General features: G+C 40.6%; 1 protein-coding gene across 1 annotated transcript in view; it reads right to left on the bottom strand.

Moving 5' to 3' along the window:
* BBS7 (Bardet-Biedl syndrome 7) overlaps positions 1–15,521 on the bottom strand; it is a 41,772-nt gene that overhangs the window by 8,140 nt on the left and 18,111 nt on the right. Inside the window, exons 11-15 of the mRNA XM_049770045.1 lie at positions 13,010–13,202; positions 10,463–10,537; positions 7,052–7,117; positions 6,057–6,196; positions 3,492–3,656 (exon numbers count right to left, since the gene is read on the bottom strand). Of these exons, the coding sequence (XP_049626002.1) occupies positions 3,492–3,656; positions 6,057–6,196; positions 7,052–7,117; positions 10,463–10,537; positions 13,010–13,202 (639 nt within the window). The remainder of the gene's footprint in view (positions 1–3,491; positions 3,657–6,056; positions 6,197–7,051; positions 7,118–10,462; positions 10,538–13,009; positions 13,203–15,521) is intronic.

Genomic DNA, 15,521 nt, shown 5'->3' with positions numbered 1-15,521 from the left:
GATCTACTCTCAGCAGCAGCTTTTCCTCCACCTCCCTTCACTATGGACTTTTTTTTTTGCTACCAGACTCGGTTTCTGAGAAGTCCCTGCTCAAGGACATTTCCTGATATGGGACTGCAGGGAGCCATTTTTCAGACTCCCTAAGGCCAATGACAGATCAAAGTGGTGCCTGGGATTTTACATACACACCTCTGACTATTTCTAAAGACTCAAAAGGGGCATGTATATCTCTTTTGAATATCTTAGATATATTTTCTTAACAGCTATAACCCTTATTGAATATTCTCTTATATAGTGACAATTTCCCCCACTGGCTTTTTTTTTTTTTTTTTTTTTTCCTTTGGTAATCTGTTCAATAAGGAATTCAGGTAGAAAGCTCTCTCTGGGCCCGGAGAGATAGCACAGTGGCATTTGCCTTGCAAGCAGCCGATCAGGACCAAAGGTGGTTGGTTCGAATCCCGGTATCCCATATGGTCCCCCATGCCTGGCAGGAGCTATTTCTGAGCAGACAGCCAGGAGTAACCCCTGAGCACCGCTGGGTGTGGCCCAAAAACCAAAAAAAAAAAAAAAAAAAAAAGAAAGAAAGCTCTCTCTGTTTAACATGAACTCAAGTTATAGGGATTGTTGGACTTGTTCCCTCAGCCCCCATATGCACCAGTAATACCTTGTGGCATTGTTACTCTTTTGCATAGGCACATTAAAATGGAAAAATATTACATATGCAAACAATTTTTTATCTGCTAGAGATAGGAACACAAATTTTGTAATGCAGTGGGGCCTTACACCCTGAACATTGGCATAATGACTTGGCTCAGGCTTCAAAAGAACTGGCAATGCCCATACACCTCAGAACCATGGATACATCTATGGAAACAACCATGGTTATCTATAACATCACCAAGAAGCAAAACTCTACCAGGGAAGACCCAGCCTGCCATGATTTAATCCAAAGAGGGTTCTCTTAACACCCAGAGGACTTAGGAACAGCAACAACTCGCTTTCTGGGCAGGACTCACATCATTGCCCTCTAATGGAGGTGAACTTAGAGGACACTCCACTTCATCCTGACTTCAATGTAGGATATACATAGAAACCAGGATCTCTAACTATAGAAACCTGACACCAACAATAGCGATTGCGTGGAAAAAATTTAACTGGGATCACTGAGAATGATTCAGGAGTTTGGGCAACCTAGTATGCCTGGAGCCCAGAGTTGGCCTTATGCCAGAAAACTTCAGGGGTAAGGTCTCCTTGTATTTAGACCAAGGATTTTCCTTTCCATTTCCCCCATATTTTGTTGGGCCTATGCAAACAACAACAATTGCCACTCTCATGCCGTTTTTACTGTTTTTCTTTAACTCTTATCCTTAACAAAAAAAGAAGTGTCACTGCATGTAACATGGATGTCTCCATTATAAAAAAATAGCACACTCCAGATGTGTCTGGCTTTCCTGGTAAAGTGCCTAATTTTCCCCCAGAAATAATTCAGCCAGAAGGCCCATAGGTGGAAGTCAATCATAACCTCTGCATGGATTACTGGCTATATTTCTGAGATGGCTGTGACATTATATATCTCTTTACTTTTATTTATTTGGCTTTGCCTCCCTTGCTAAGCTACAGATATTCGACCTCAGTTATCCTGCAAGCTTATAGAAATTTTCAGCACCAAGACTGCTAAATTCCCCACTGGCTAGTTTATTTGCAACTCAAAGGTTGATCCAAGCCAGTTCCCAGCAACTTGCTTTTTCCTTCTCTCAGCTTCATGGTGCTATACAATAGCTTCTGACTTTCTTGAATTCTACTTTCTGGAGGCTGCGAACTTCTTGCAAACCAGAACATCTTCGTCTCATGTTTCACCTTACCTCTAGCAGGCTCTTTCTCACCTACATAGGTTAGTTATTTGATATGTAGTTCTAAGGTCTGGTACCATTGTGTTGTTCCTCCTAACGATTCTCTGCCCTTTGTTTCTCTGAAAATACCTTGCATATCAGAGTTGTGCTTAAAATGTCATCAGCTGAAAAGTAAAGTTTGTCTCTCACCTGCACCACCTATGATGCAGACGTGGGTCCCCATATAATGCATTTTGTGTGGTCTCAATTATTTCATATTTCATATTTGTCCGCTCGTGTTACCCATTTTCCTACGTGGAAGGACTCCATCCCACTAGAATTGCTGAGACGCAACACGTCCACAGCAAGAAGAGCTTATTAAACCTTCTGCTAGTGCTTTAATGAGTTCATTGGTGATTCAATAATTTTCAAGAATATACTAGCTAGTGAACCTTTAATTTCATTTCTCTTCATTTTTTCTTTCTATTTTCTATTATTTTTTTAATAACTGCTTTTGGTCATCTTGAAACAAATGTATTATGATCTGTTATGTCAACTATGTGATGCATTTTCTTTAAATAAATTCAATTAAAAAAAAGAAATGATTGGGGCCAGAGAGGTGGCGTTAAAGGTAAGGTGTCTGCCTTGCAAGCGCTAGCCAAGGAAGGACCGCAGTTCGATCCCCCAGCATCCCATATGCCAGGAGTAATCCCTGAGCATCAAACGAGTGTGGCCCAAAGAACAAAAACAAAAACAAAAACAAAAAAAAGAAATGATCATTTTATTGTTTCTGGAGGGCATTTCTCTCACCTCAGTCACAGTCTCACTGGTACTAGCCTCAAAAATCCCATTTCTGAGAATTAGGAAGGATGATTTTGTGGTTTATTTCACAGCTATATAATGATAATTCTGGGATTTTTACTGAAACTAGTGGGAAATCATATCTAAGGCAGCTGAAAAACTATAATGCTGAAAGTGCCACAGTGACAAACATAGTGCTTCATAGAAAAGTCAAGAAAAGCTAAAGGTGGAGTAGAGCTTTGAAAGGAAAGTCAACAGACATCAGTTATGTGATAGATCTATTCAGACCTGAGGCAGATTATGAAGTACAAAAGTTTCCTAATGAATATACTCTATTTTATATTCATATAAACTCTGTACTTTTATAAACTCTATTTTATATTCAATTAAAAGGTTGCAATCTTTTAAATTGGTTTATGCACATACAGTATTAAAGACCAGTTATGGGCGAATGTTATTTTTCCTAGAAAAAAAAAAGAATGAGATACCCTTATTATTTTCATACCAATTATGCTTTCAAAATATAAGATTTGTCAGCACTCTTTTTTTTTTTTTTTTTTTTTTTTGGTTTTTGGGCCACACCCGTTTGAAGCTCAGGAGTTACTCCTGGCTATGCGCTCAGAAATCACCCCTGGCTTGGGGGGACCATATGGGACACCGGGGGATCCGCTTGCAAGGAAGACACCTAACCTGTAGCGCCACCTTCCCGGCCCCTTGTCAGCACTCTTTAGTCATTAGGGATGATGTCTAACACCAAAATCTTATGAATTTATGTTTTCTCCAAAATTATTGGCAAAGTATATTCTTCATAATGAGCACTTAGAGTTCTACTTGAATAAATCTGTAATAAGTTTTACTCACCTGTAGGTACTTTCAAGCTGTGTATCCAGAAAGGTGTTCTGAAAATAAAATGTGATGCATTCCCCTGCTGGAGGCTTTTCAGGAACTTCAGGCAAGCAAAATACCACCCAAGAATGAATTTCAGCGAAACTAAACTGGCCTGTCAAAGTCAGTGTATTCATGGGTCTATAATTTAATAAGAAATAAACATTTTTATGTGGCAATGACTATATACAATGTAGGTGCAAAAACATCACCACGTAAGGTTGTGCAATAGTGACTAGAAAAGTACAACGGTGCCCGTTCAATTTCCAAAATAACATTTTATGCAATCACTGAGTCTTTCAATTTCACAAGAGAATTAAAACACCTGTGCTTTCATGTGACAAGCAGCTTTTCTTTTTTCATTCTAATATGCTTTACAAATAAAATTTGGTATACTTGTTTGTTAGTTTGTTTATTTTGGGGGGGCCACACCCAGTGATGCTCAGGGTTTATTTCTGGCTATGTGCTCAAAAAATGCTCCTGATTGGTAGACCATAGGGGACTCCAGAAATTGAACCCAGGTCCATCCAGGGTCAGCTACATGCAAGGCAAATGCCTTACCACTGTGGTATTGCTCCGGCCCCTAGGTATACTTTTTTAAATTCATCTAGTATTTCTACTATATAAATTACAAAATATATTTACATAAAAATCTTCTTAGAAAAAGAAACAGCAAAATGTGAAGGCAGAAGTTGAGCTTCTGGTATAGGAGATGGTACAGTGGCTATAGTGCCCATGCATGCAGCCAACTAGTGTTTGATCCCCACCACCACATATGGTCTCCAGCCCTCCAGGAGTGATTTCTGTGCTCAAAGTTAGGAGTGAGCTCCAAATATTGCCAGGAATGGCCTAAAACAACAATAAAAACTGAGCTTCTTAAACTAAAACAGACTTAGATTTGAAACCCTGCTCAAGTATTTACTCACACTTATTCCATTCTTTTTTTTTGTTTGTTTGTTTTTCGGGCCACACCTGTTTGATGCTCAGGGGTTACTCCTGGCTAAGCGCTCAGAAATCACCCCTGGCTTGGGGGGGACCATATGGGATGCCAGGGGATCGAACTGCAGTCCTTCTTTGGCTAGCGCTTGCAAGGCAGAGATACCTTACCTCTAGCGCCACCTCACCGGCCCCACTTATTCCATTCTTTACTGTGTGCTATTGGGCAATATAGGGAACAGTCCCTCTTATCTTGCAGGAATATGGAATAATTCTGTTTCAAAGTGTTTCATCTTTTCCTTTCTCTCCTTCTAACATATACACACAAACACACACGACTAAATCAAACAAATTTAAAGTAAATGGATAATCTTATAAGAAGGAAAGACAGTTTATGGACTTAAAAGAGCAGAAGGAACTATAAGTATGTAATCAAGAACCCTTAGACACACTCTCTGTGTTGCAGATGAGAAAACAAAGGCCAATAAATCTCTCTCTAACCCAACTATAATCATTTTTGTAATCATAGTGCTTAAATAAAGACATTATAAAAATAATAAAAAGAAATCTCTCTCTAAAAAAAGAAATCTCTCTTCTCTCTCTGTCTTTTTCTCTGTCTTTTTCTCTGTCTCTCTCTGTCTCTTTCTCTCTCTCTCTCTCTCTGTCTCTCTCTCTCTCTCTCTCTCTCTCTCTCCCCCTCCCTCCCCTCTCTCTCTCTCAAGAAATTACACTGACCCCACAGAGTCACACCAAACAGCTCTGAGGTTAGAACACAAGTCTTCACTCCCAGTCTTCTTTCCAGCATACTACGATTCTTCCATACACAACAGCCTCATTCTTTTGGTGAAGTCTGTGCTTAAAACAATCAATTTCTTTAATCGTTTTATGTTTTGCTTTTGGGTTACATCTTTTGATGCTCAGGGATTACTCTAAACTCAGGAATTACTCTTGGTAGCGTTTGGGGGGTCATCTGGGATACCAGTGATAGAACCCAAGCCCACTGAGTACAAGGCAGCTAAATGCCCTGCCTACTATACTATTGCTCTGGCCCAATCTCTTTAGTGTCACTGAGAAATATGTCTCTTATCTAAATTCTATATCTTTAATAGAAAAACGTAAGGTTTTGTTTGCCCTTAAATTACAGCTCTCTTTCTTCTATCACCAAATTATCTGCTTTCCCAAATCTTCATTTTACATTTTTACAAGGGAAACATTTCTACTTGTCTTGCTGTATGTGATAGTGCCTAAGTCCCTGGTGTAATAGATGGTACAACAATTCAATAACTGTGTACTTTCTTGTGTGTGTGTGTGTGTGTGTGTGTGTGTGTGTGTATGTACTTTCTTTCCTTTCTTTCACTTGAGCCCATTGGTCTTACACTTCCAGGAGAGAAAAACTACAAAAGGATGCTGAAGTCCGAGTGAAGACAGACGGCAGAGGCAATCATATGCCAAGTGCTCTACTGGTTTCCCCATGTGAAAACGAGAGGAAATAAAATACCTGTGGCTAATACTAAGGTCTTGTTCATGATTTTTAGGATATTAATTTTTAGGATATTTTAATTACATAAAACTATTCAATATCATAAAAGTATTCCTTTTGCCTACCTGTCATGATCAATATAGTGAGTTCTTTGATGGAGGGAAAGGGGTTTGATAAGGTACTGGCGGACCTGGCAGGTTTTGGGTTCAATTCTTGGAGTCACATATGCTTGCAGTGTGCCATACTGGCCTTCTATAGAGCGAATCTGAAAAGAGAAAAATAAATGTGATCTTTAAAGTATTTATCACTAATAATCAAATATTCTACAATAATATTTCTTATAATGACAAAAAGAATGGCAGTCTATGGAATGACTATTTTTTATCCCTCAAATCAAAGAAAGAATTGAAAGATTTGACAGTCAAGAGCACAATTATCAATGAGCAATAGCTCGCATTGGCCTAGATTAGTCCAACTATTAGAACATGATCAGTTTAAATCCCTAGTGTTCCCATACAAGCCCAGTGTGATGTTGGCAGCTCAATACCACAAGCAATTTCTGGCCACACACAAAGCCAGGTGAATTAAATACCCCAAAAGAGGATGATACATGGCCAGGGAATGTGATCCCAAGCAATCACAAGCATAGCCCTCAAACACCACAACTAAAAAGATGTACACAAGCCATAGTCAGGAAGTCTAAGCCCTGAAAATCACACAGTGAGCACTCAGTGAGCATCAGTGAGCACCACAACCACAACTTATATTGTGTATAAGCACTAAAAAAGAAGGGTAAGTGTCAGTTTCGACACTCCGTCAAGCACTCTAGCCTATACACTGAGCACCACAGTCTGAGGTACAGCCTGCAGCAAGAACTACAGTAAGTAAGGTGTGAGGCCCCCTCATGAAGGGAGAGAGGCTGGATGGGTGGAAGAAATAAAAAAGTCTAAGTTGTCCTCACCACACATTCTTAGGGGATTCATCTATAATTGGCAATGACTGTCATTCCAAAGAACAGAGGTGGGTAAATCATTTCAGGGAGTAATTGATGCAAAAAAGGTGGGATCACATGCTGTAAGATAATACCAAGTGAAAAACAGATAATTTCAAATATTTTTACCTTGAGTTCCAGCCTTGTGGTATTTGCCTGGCACCGATAAGTGGCAAGAAGAAAGTTATCACTTGACTGGGAAGGATTCAAAGTTGAGAAAAAGAATTAATACATGTTTTAAACTAAGAAGGTAATGCATGTTGTTTATAATAATGGTTACGAATTACCAAGTATCTATCATCTGGATGGCACTTTTTACTCATTTCTCAAACAACCCTCCCCTACCACAAATTTTTTTTTTTTTTTTTGGTTTTTCGGGCCACACCCATTAGATGCTCAGGGGTTACTCCTGGCTACGTGCTCAGAAATTGCCCCAGGCTTGGGGGGACCATATGGGACACCGGGGGATCGAACCGTGGTCCTTTCCTTGGCTAGCGCTTGCAAGGCAGACACCTTACCTCTAGCGCCACCTCGCCGGCCCACCTACCACAAATTTTAACACATAAATAGACACAAGGAATTATGTAAATTTCTCAAACTGACAGGCAAATTCACATGCTTAAGACTCGAGTTTTCTGTCTTGAGTCTACAATAACAATTTGAGGAGGGGTGAGTTAGGCAGTCCCTGACAGTGTTCAGTCTTATTACTGGTTTTGTGCTCAAGGATCATATAAGGTGCCAGGACTCAACACAGGTTGGCCATGTGCAAGGAAAGCACCTTAATTACTATCTCCACAGACCTCTATGATATTTTTGTTAGTTTGTTTGTTTTTGGACCACTCCTGGCTGTGCTCAGGTGTACTCAGGTATACTATTACTCTGGCCCCTAAAATAATACTTTTTTTTTTTTTTTTTTTGGTTTTTGGGCCACACCCTGTGTTGCTCAGGGGTTGCTCCTGGCTGTCTGCTCAGAAATAGCTCCTGGCAGGCACAGGGGACCTTATGGGACACCGGGATTCGAACCAACCACCTTTGGTCCTGGATCGGCTGCTTGCAAGGCAAACACCACTGTGGTATCTCTCCGGGCCCAAAAATAATATTCTTAAATAGGAGTTCTATAAATTTACTAGTAGTATGAATACCTAATGTTTCTATTAAAAAGACTAATGCGGGGCTGGAGAGATAGCACGGAGATAAGGTGTTTGCCTTTCATGCAGAAGGACAGTGGTTCGAATCCCCGGCATCCCATATGGTCCCCTGAGCCTACCAGGAGCGATTTCTGAGCAAAGAGCTAGGAGTAACCTTGAGCGTTGCTGGGTGTGACCCCCCCCCCAAAAAAAAAAAGAAGACTAATGCACTAAATCACTTCTCTGATTTTGCAGAGAAATATCTCATCTCTTAATTCCCAGCAGATAGCACACCTGGCATACTGTAGGCAATTGGTACAAGTTTAATGAATTAAAGTGGAGCAATTTCTTCAAGTATTGTACTTTTTAAAACAATATTAAAATTGGGGCTGGAGTGGTGGAGTAAGTAGTAGGGCGTTTGCCTTGCACATGGCTAACCTACAACGGACTGCGATTCGATCCCCCCGGTGTCCCATATGGTCCCCCAAGCCAGGAGCTATTTCTGAGCGCATAGCCAGGAGTAACCCCTGAGCATCACTGGGTGTGACCCAAAAAGCAAAAAATAAACAAAACAAAAACAAAAAACCAACAACAAAAACCAATATTAAAATACTAAAATAGAAAACAATATCAAGGTATATAAATTACAAAAACATTCAAAGCAATGTAAAATATCTATAAATTTCACATATTGTACCTTCCTATTTTTGATAAGCAACCAAAGAAACTAAAAGTATACTAACAAAAAATACTGGAGTTTTAAAATTTCAACTTCTTAAAATTCAATAAAACACAAAGGTTGGTGCTGAAGAGCCAGTGCAGTGTTAAAACACATGCCTTGTACTTGGTTGAGCAAGGTTTGATCCCTGTCACCCCTCTGCAGCATAGAGTCAGAAATAAGCCCTGAGAACAGTCAAGTGAGGCCAAAGCAAACAAAAACACACAGGTGAATTGATTTAAGATATATTCTTCTATCATTAAGAACAAGAATCACGGGGGCCCGAGAGGTGGCGCTAGAGGTAAGGTGTTTGTCTTGCAAGCGCTAGCCAAGGAAGGACAGCGGTTCGATCCCCTGGCATCCCATATTGTCCCCCCAAGCCAGGGGCGATTTCTGAGTGCTTAGCCAGGAGTACTCCCGGAGCATCAAATGGGTGTGGCTCAAAAAAAAAAGAACAAGAATCACACACAAGTTTTTATAGATTAAAAGATAAAAACCACCTAATATGAGAGTTTGGGATGGGGAGGGAGAGTGAAGACTGTAAAGCCAGACTGCCTGTGTGCTGAGGGAGACAGGTGTGCAAGGAGGTCATTGCAGGCCTCTTGACCTTGGTGTATGCCAGATGACACCATACATTATTTTAAAAGACACATTTTAGAAAATACGTTTCCTATAAAAAAAAATACCCAATTCAAAAAATCTTGCAATAATATGGGTAAAACAAGTTAATTCTGCAGTAATTTTTTTTTTTTTTTTTGGTTTTTGGGCCACACCGGTGATGCTCAGGGGTTACTCCTGGCTATGCGCTCAGAAGTTGCTCCTGGCTTGGGGGACCATATGGGACGCCGGGGGATCGAACCACGGTCCGTCCTAGGCTAGCGCAGGTAAGGCAGGCACCTTACCATTAGCGCCACCGCCCGGCCCCCAATTCTGCAGTAATTTAAGAATTATAATTGGAGTTTTTTTGGTTTTGTTTGAGGCCACACCTGGTGGCACTTGGGTTATTCCTGGCTCTGTGCTCAGAATTCATTCCTGACAGGCTCAAAGGTCCAGGGGATGATGGGAATAAAACCCAGGTCTGCCACGTGCAAGGCAAACACCCTTCCCTCTGTGCCATCAGTTTGGCCTCTAATAATTATCATTTCTTTCATTTATATTAATCTCCATTTGGGGAACCAGCGGATTGTGCCCAGGGCTTAGTATTGGCTCTGGGCTCAGGGATCACTCCTAGCAGGGCTGAGAGGAATATAGGATGGCAGAGATCGAATCAGATGGGCCACATGTAAGACAAGTGCACTACTTGCTTTACTATCTCTCTAGCTCCTATATTAACTTTTTAAATGAATATAAAAAAAAAAGTCTTGAGAAAAACAGAGATGTTTGTGTTCTAGGAGGGTCTTTCTAGAGGCAGGGCAAAGAGTAGAGCCAAGACATCATGGAATGGGGAAGTATTCGGGGTCATGAGGAGAATGAGAAAAACTAGTGATTGACTTAGCAGGTTAGAGAAAATAAGTCAAGGACCATACTCCCCACCCCTTTTATTTTTAACGATCTGGAAACAGAAAAAAAAACATAAAAAGAAAGTCTATAAAAGACTGAAGAAGAAAAATCAAAGTTAAATGACATTAAGACTTTAATCAAAATAGTATAACTGGGATGAAAGCATATGAAAAATTTCTTGTAGATTTTACTCACCTCAGAATCACAGCTGCTAAAGCTAACAACAGCAGAATTTTTATCCACGTCAAGTAAATCTATTGGAACATCACTCTACCATCAATATAAAAAAAAAGAAAGAAAGTTCAGATGGAAAACAGGAATCTAAGGCTTCTTCAGTTTTATATTCCTCTAAATCTCAGAGTATGAATTCTCTGAGCTTATATTTAACACAAATACTGTATTTTTCATACCATAAGATGCACCCTCCCAAAAGATGGGGGAAATGTTTGTGCATCTTATGGAGTGAATGCCACCTGGAGCTGAAGCCTGAGTGCAGGGAAGGAGAGCATATACTAAGTACTTGATATCCTCAGTGTTACACCCCCTTGGTTGCACAGACATGCCACATAATATGAGCAATAAGGTTAACGTACTTTCACCTTCACTATACAGAGCTTTCGTTTAAAACTATTTGATTGCTGCTACAACTCTTTATTTTTTATATTAACAAAGAAGTATTTAAAAATGATTTTTTTATTTTCTGATATGAAAAAAAGTTAGGTTAATGTGTTTAACCAGCTGTGGACCTGCGCACTGTAAATATACATCGGCCTCGCAGGCTGGTTGTTCCCAGCCGCAGTTTCCAGAAGGCATCTGAGTAGAGAGACTTCCAGGGAATGGCTGGAGTGTGCACTGGGAGCTGTTTCTACTTCATGATCGCTCTCACAGACTGCAGACTGCAGTTTTCTTTCTGCCAGAATGATAGATGATCAGAGAGAGGCAATCAGTCCCTCCCTGATAGTTGCTGAATGAGCTGTCTCCATAAGGGGACTGCAATGCGGCTGGGACTAACCAAGCAGCTTGTGAGGCGGCTGTATATATACAATATGATGGTCCACAAGAAGTTAAAATGACCGCAATTATGGTTGCTTTGAGGCACAAGAGTGTGTTTTTCTGAATGAATTAAGACAATGCAGGGCCCGGAGAGATAGCACAGCGGCGTTTGCCTTGCAAGCAGCCGATCCAGGACCTAAGGTGGTTGGTTGGAATCCAGGCGTCCCATATGGTCCCCTGTGCCTGCCAGGAGCTATTTCTGAGCAGACAGCCAGGAGTAACCCCTGAGCACCGCCGGGTGTGGTCCAAAAACAAAAAACAAACAAACAAAAAAGACAATGCTCAGTGATAATGTAGTCCTTCAGCGCTCAATGATAATGCAAATGGTCAGCAGTAAATGGTAAACATTGGATACACATTCCTGACAGTTCCTTCATTACTGTATTTTTGTTGTTGCTTTTGGGTCACACCAGTGACGCTTAGGGGTTACTCCTGGCTATGTGCTCAAAAATTGCTCCTAGCTCGGGAGACCATATGGTACACCAAGGATCAAACCCAGACCCATCCTGGCTCAGCCATTGCAAGGCAAACGCCCAACCACTGTGCTATTGCTCTGGCCCATTACTGTATTTTCTTGCTGAAAAATATTACCTCATCCTACATACAAGGATGATAAGGCAGAAAAGACTAACATATAAAATTCCTTTTAAACAGGAGGTAGTAAAATATGCTAATGACCATGGAAACAGAGCATCGGAGACACATTAATGGCCGCCTCAAACTGAAAAAATGAAATGGTAAGAGAGTGGAGGAAACAAGATGATCAGCTGAAAAAAGGAGATTAAAGGAAGTACACTTTTTGTGGGCATGCAGCAAAGTGGTCACAGTTAGATGTTTACATGAAAGAATGGATTACACATCTCCAGAATATTTAATGTCCTTTTTGACATTTCTATAAACTTAAATCCATCAGTCTTGTTTAGCATAGATAGATAAATTTAAATGCTTTATGAGAACAAAAATTACTGCGTTTTTCGCTCTATAAAATGCACCTGACCACAAGACACACATAGTTCTTAGACGAGGAAAACAAAAAATAAAATCTAAAGCAAATGGTATACTAAAATATTTAATAAACTGCAACAGAATAATATTTCAACCATGTCAAGTGAACAGCAGTCAACATGACATTAAGAATCAATGGGCCAGGCTGAAGAGATAGCATGGAGGTAGGGCATTTGCCTTTCATGCAGAAGGAAAGCAGTTTGAATCCTGGCATCCCATATGGTCCCCCGAGCCTGCCAGGAGTGATTTCTGAGTGTAGAGCCAGAAATAACTCCTGAGCACCGCTGGGGCTGACCCCCCACACACACAAAAAAAAATCAATGGGTGAACACTTAAAATTCCTATATAAACTAAATACAACATTTGGAAGGCAGAAAATAAAACTATCTTCTAAGACCAATTAGTGGAGACCAGAAAAAATGGTGGACAAAAGGTAAGTCAGAACAAAGGGATGACTGTTAGGTCAAGGATAAAAAAGGATTGAGTGGTGAAATTAATGTAGTATATATACATGTTGACTTTAATGATGAATACCTGAAACCAACACATAATGCTACAGTGCAATGTTACTTCAATTGAAAAATGTAAAGTTCCATCTGAAATTAAAAGTGCTTAATAGTAACGCATATGACTGGCAAGCAAACAGATCAAAGCATGAAAAAAGCAATGAGACACTTGGCTTACCTGGATTAAAATATTATCTATTGCTGTTTGCACCTCTAAGGTAAGGCTGTAGCTAGCATCATCTTTATTTAATGTGAATTTGTCGTTTACACTAAATGACGGTGCAACTGATCTTGCTTTACTTGACTGAGATGACTGCTGATATTTCTCTCTTTCCTGTAGGACCTTATACTGCAACTGTTCCAACTCACTCCTAAAGAAAGATATAGAACACAGTCACCCAGAAGTACAAATGTCCAAGATCCTTAAATTAGTTATAAAATTAGATAATTTATTTCTGAAAAATGGAATTTTACTCATTGAGCTTAAAACTTTTGCTTCATGATTGCCCCCTAAATTCACAGTATATATATACATATATACATACACACACACACACACACACACACAAGTCTAAACATTAAAACATCCATTCAATCCTGTAGATCAACATTAATAAAAAGTTGTACTATCAAGGCAGCATACAAATAATTAATCTGGTTAGACATATAGAAGAAAAACCACACTTGTCACAAAATGTCTGAAACTAGTCCACAGGTACTATCAGTGAAAGGGGAGATTCACACAATCAGGAGAGCACAAAATGTTACCAAGGGGACTGGCAGGGAACTGTGAGTCAACAGGTACTACTGATGGGATGAAAGATTCTACCGACACTAAACCCTACAAGTTTCACAGTTAAGCAATAGCAAATGGAGCAGAAAACAAAGTGGGGGAAATCTTGGGAGTAGCCTTGAAAAGATTTGTCCAACAAAGAAAAAGATGACTTGATCTTAGAAATATTTACAAAATGCCTCCCACATTTCTATATGCCAGGAACTGAAGACAGCAGATGTAAGCTTCTTGTAGGCTTACCTGCCATCTGGACAAGGAAGGAGGACTGTACTGAATATGTGAGAAGCTACTTCTCATACCATGTGTCCCCTGTGGCTCGGGAGAACTGGTGATGCAGCTTGAGTTAAACAGTACCTTTGATCCTGGTACTGCAGGTACACTCATGACCTGGATAAAAACTCAAATGCCAATGGAGTCACAGGAGTCTCCAAGACACAAATCAATGAGACACAGAACCTATGTCTGTGAGAAAAAAACATACCCTACCAAGGTCCATAACTGAACAGGACATCAAGTCAGGCCAGAGGTTCAGCCCTGAGACTGCATATGCTTGATACCAACAAATCAGCTCTAATCACCAGTACTGCCAGTGATCGCAGCCAGACAGCAGCTGAGTGTGTATGGACAGCACCAATAACAAATGTATGAATACCACAGCAACAATATGACCTTTGGAAAGTCTATGTGTGAGCATATGTATGAGCAAGCCTATGTGTTCAGCTCCTGACCACTGCAACAACCAGAATGTGCCCAAGCACTACAATTGGAGAGTGTGAACCTGGGCAAGTACTGCAGCCAGATGTCAAGTCCCAGAGAGTAACACCTACTACAGGTGCAAATCTGACACTGCCTCCCTACTCTATCTGCACAACAATAAAAATGAAGGAAAGTGGGAAATAGATGTAAAAATTATAGTTCTAGTTCTAAAAAAATATTCAGTCAAGAATAAAACATAATATTTCTAACTTTAGAAAAATCAATCATAGGGGCTGGGTGGTGGCGCTAGAGTTAAGGTGCCTGCCTTGCCTGCGCTAGCCTTGGACGGACCGTAGTTCGATCCCCTGGTGTCCCATATGATCCCCCAAGCCAGGAGCAACTTCTGAGCGCATAGCCAGGGGTAACCCCTGAGTGTTACCGGGTGTGGCCCAAAAACCAAAAAAAAAAAAAAAAAAAAAAAGAAAGAAAAATCAATCATAGGTAGGAATGATCATAGGTAGGAATGATCGTACAGTAGGGAAGGCACATGCCTTGCACAAAACCAATCTGGGTTCAATCCCTATCAGAAGTGATTCTTTTTTTTTTTTTTTTTTTTTTTTTGGTTTTTGGTTTTTGGGTCACACCCGGCAGTGCGTAGGGGTTACTCCTGGCTGTCTGCTCAGAAATAGCTCCTGGCAGGCACGGGGAACCATATGGGACACCGGGATTCGAACCAACCACCTTTGGTCCTAGATCGGCTGCTTGCAAGGCAAACACCTCTGTGCTATCTCCCCGGGCCCATGATTCTTATTTTATTTATTTTTTATTTATTTTTTGGCCACAGCTGATGATGCTCAGGGGTTACTCCTGGCTATGAGCTCAGAAATCGCCCCTGCCTTGGGGAACCATATGGGATGCCAGGGATTGAACTGCAGGTTAGCATGTGCAAGGAAGACGCCCACCCTAAGTCTGCACCACCGTTTTGGCACCTAATTCATGTTCTTATTTTTTGTTTTTGTTTTTGTGTCACACCCAGTGGCGCTCAGGTGTTACAGGAGTAGCTCTGTGCTCAGAAATCACTCCTGGCAGGCATGGGGAACCATATGGGATGCCGGGATTCGAACCACTATTCATCTTGGATCAGCTGCTTACAAGGCAAATGCCCTACCACTGTGCTAGCTCTTCAGCCTCAGGAGTAATT

The sequence above is a fragment of the Suncus etruscus genome, chromosome 3 (genome assembly GCF_024139225.1).
Source record: "Suncus etruscus isolate mSunEtr1 chromosome 3, mSunEtr1.pri.cur, whole genome shotgun sequence".
NCBI lineage: Eukaryota > Metazoa > Chordata > Mammalia > Eulipotyphla > Soricidae > Suncus > Suncus etruscus.
The sequence above is the reverse complement of the archived record's forward strand: the minus strand, read 5'-3'. Positions and strand labels throughout refer to the sequence as shown.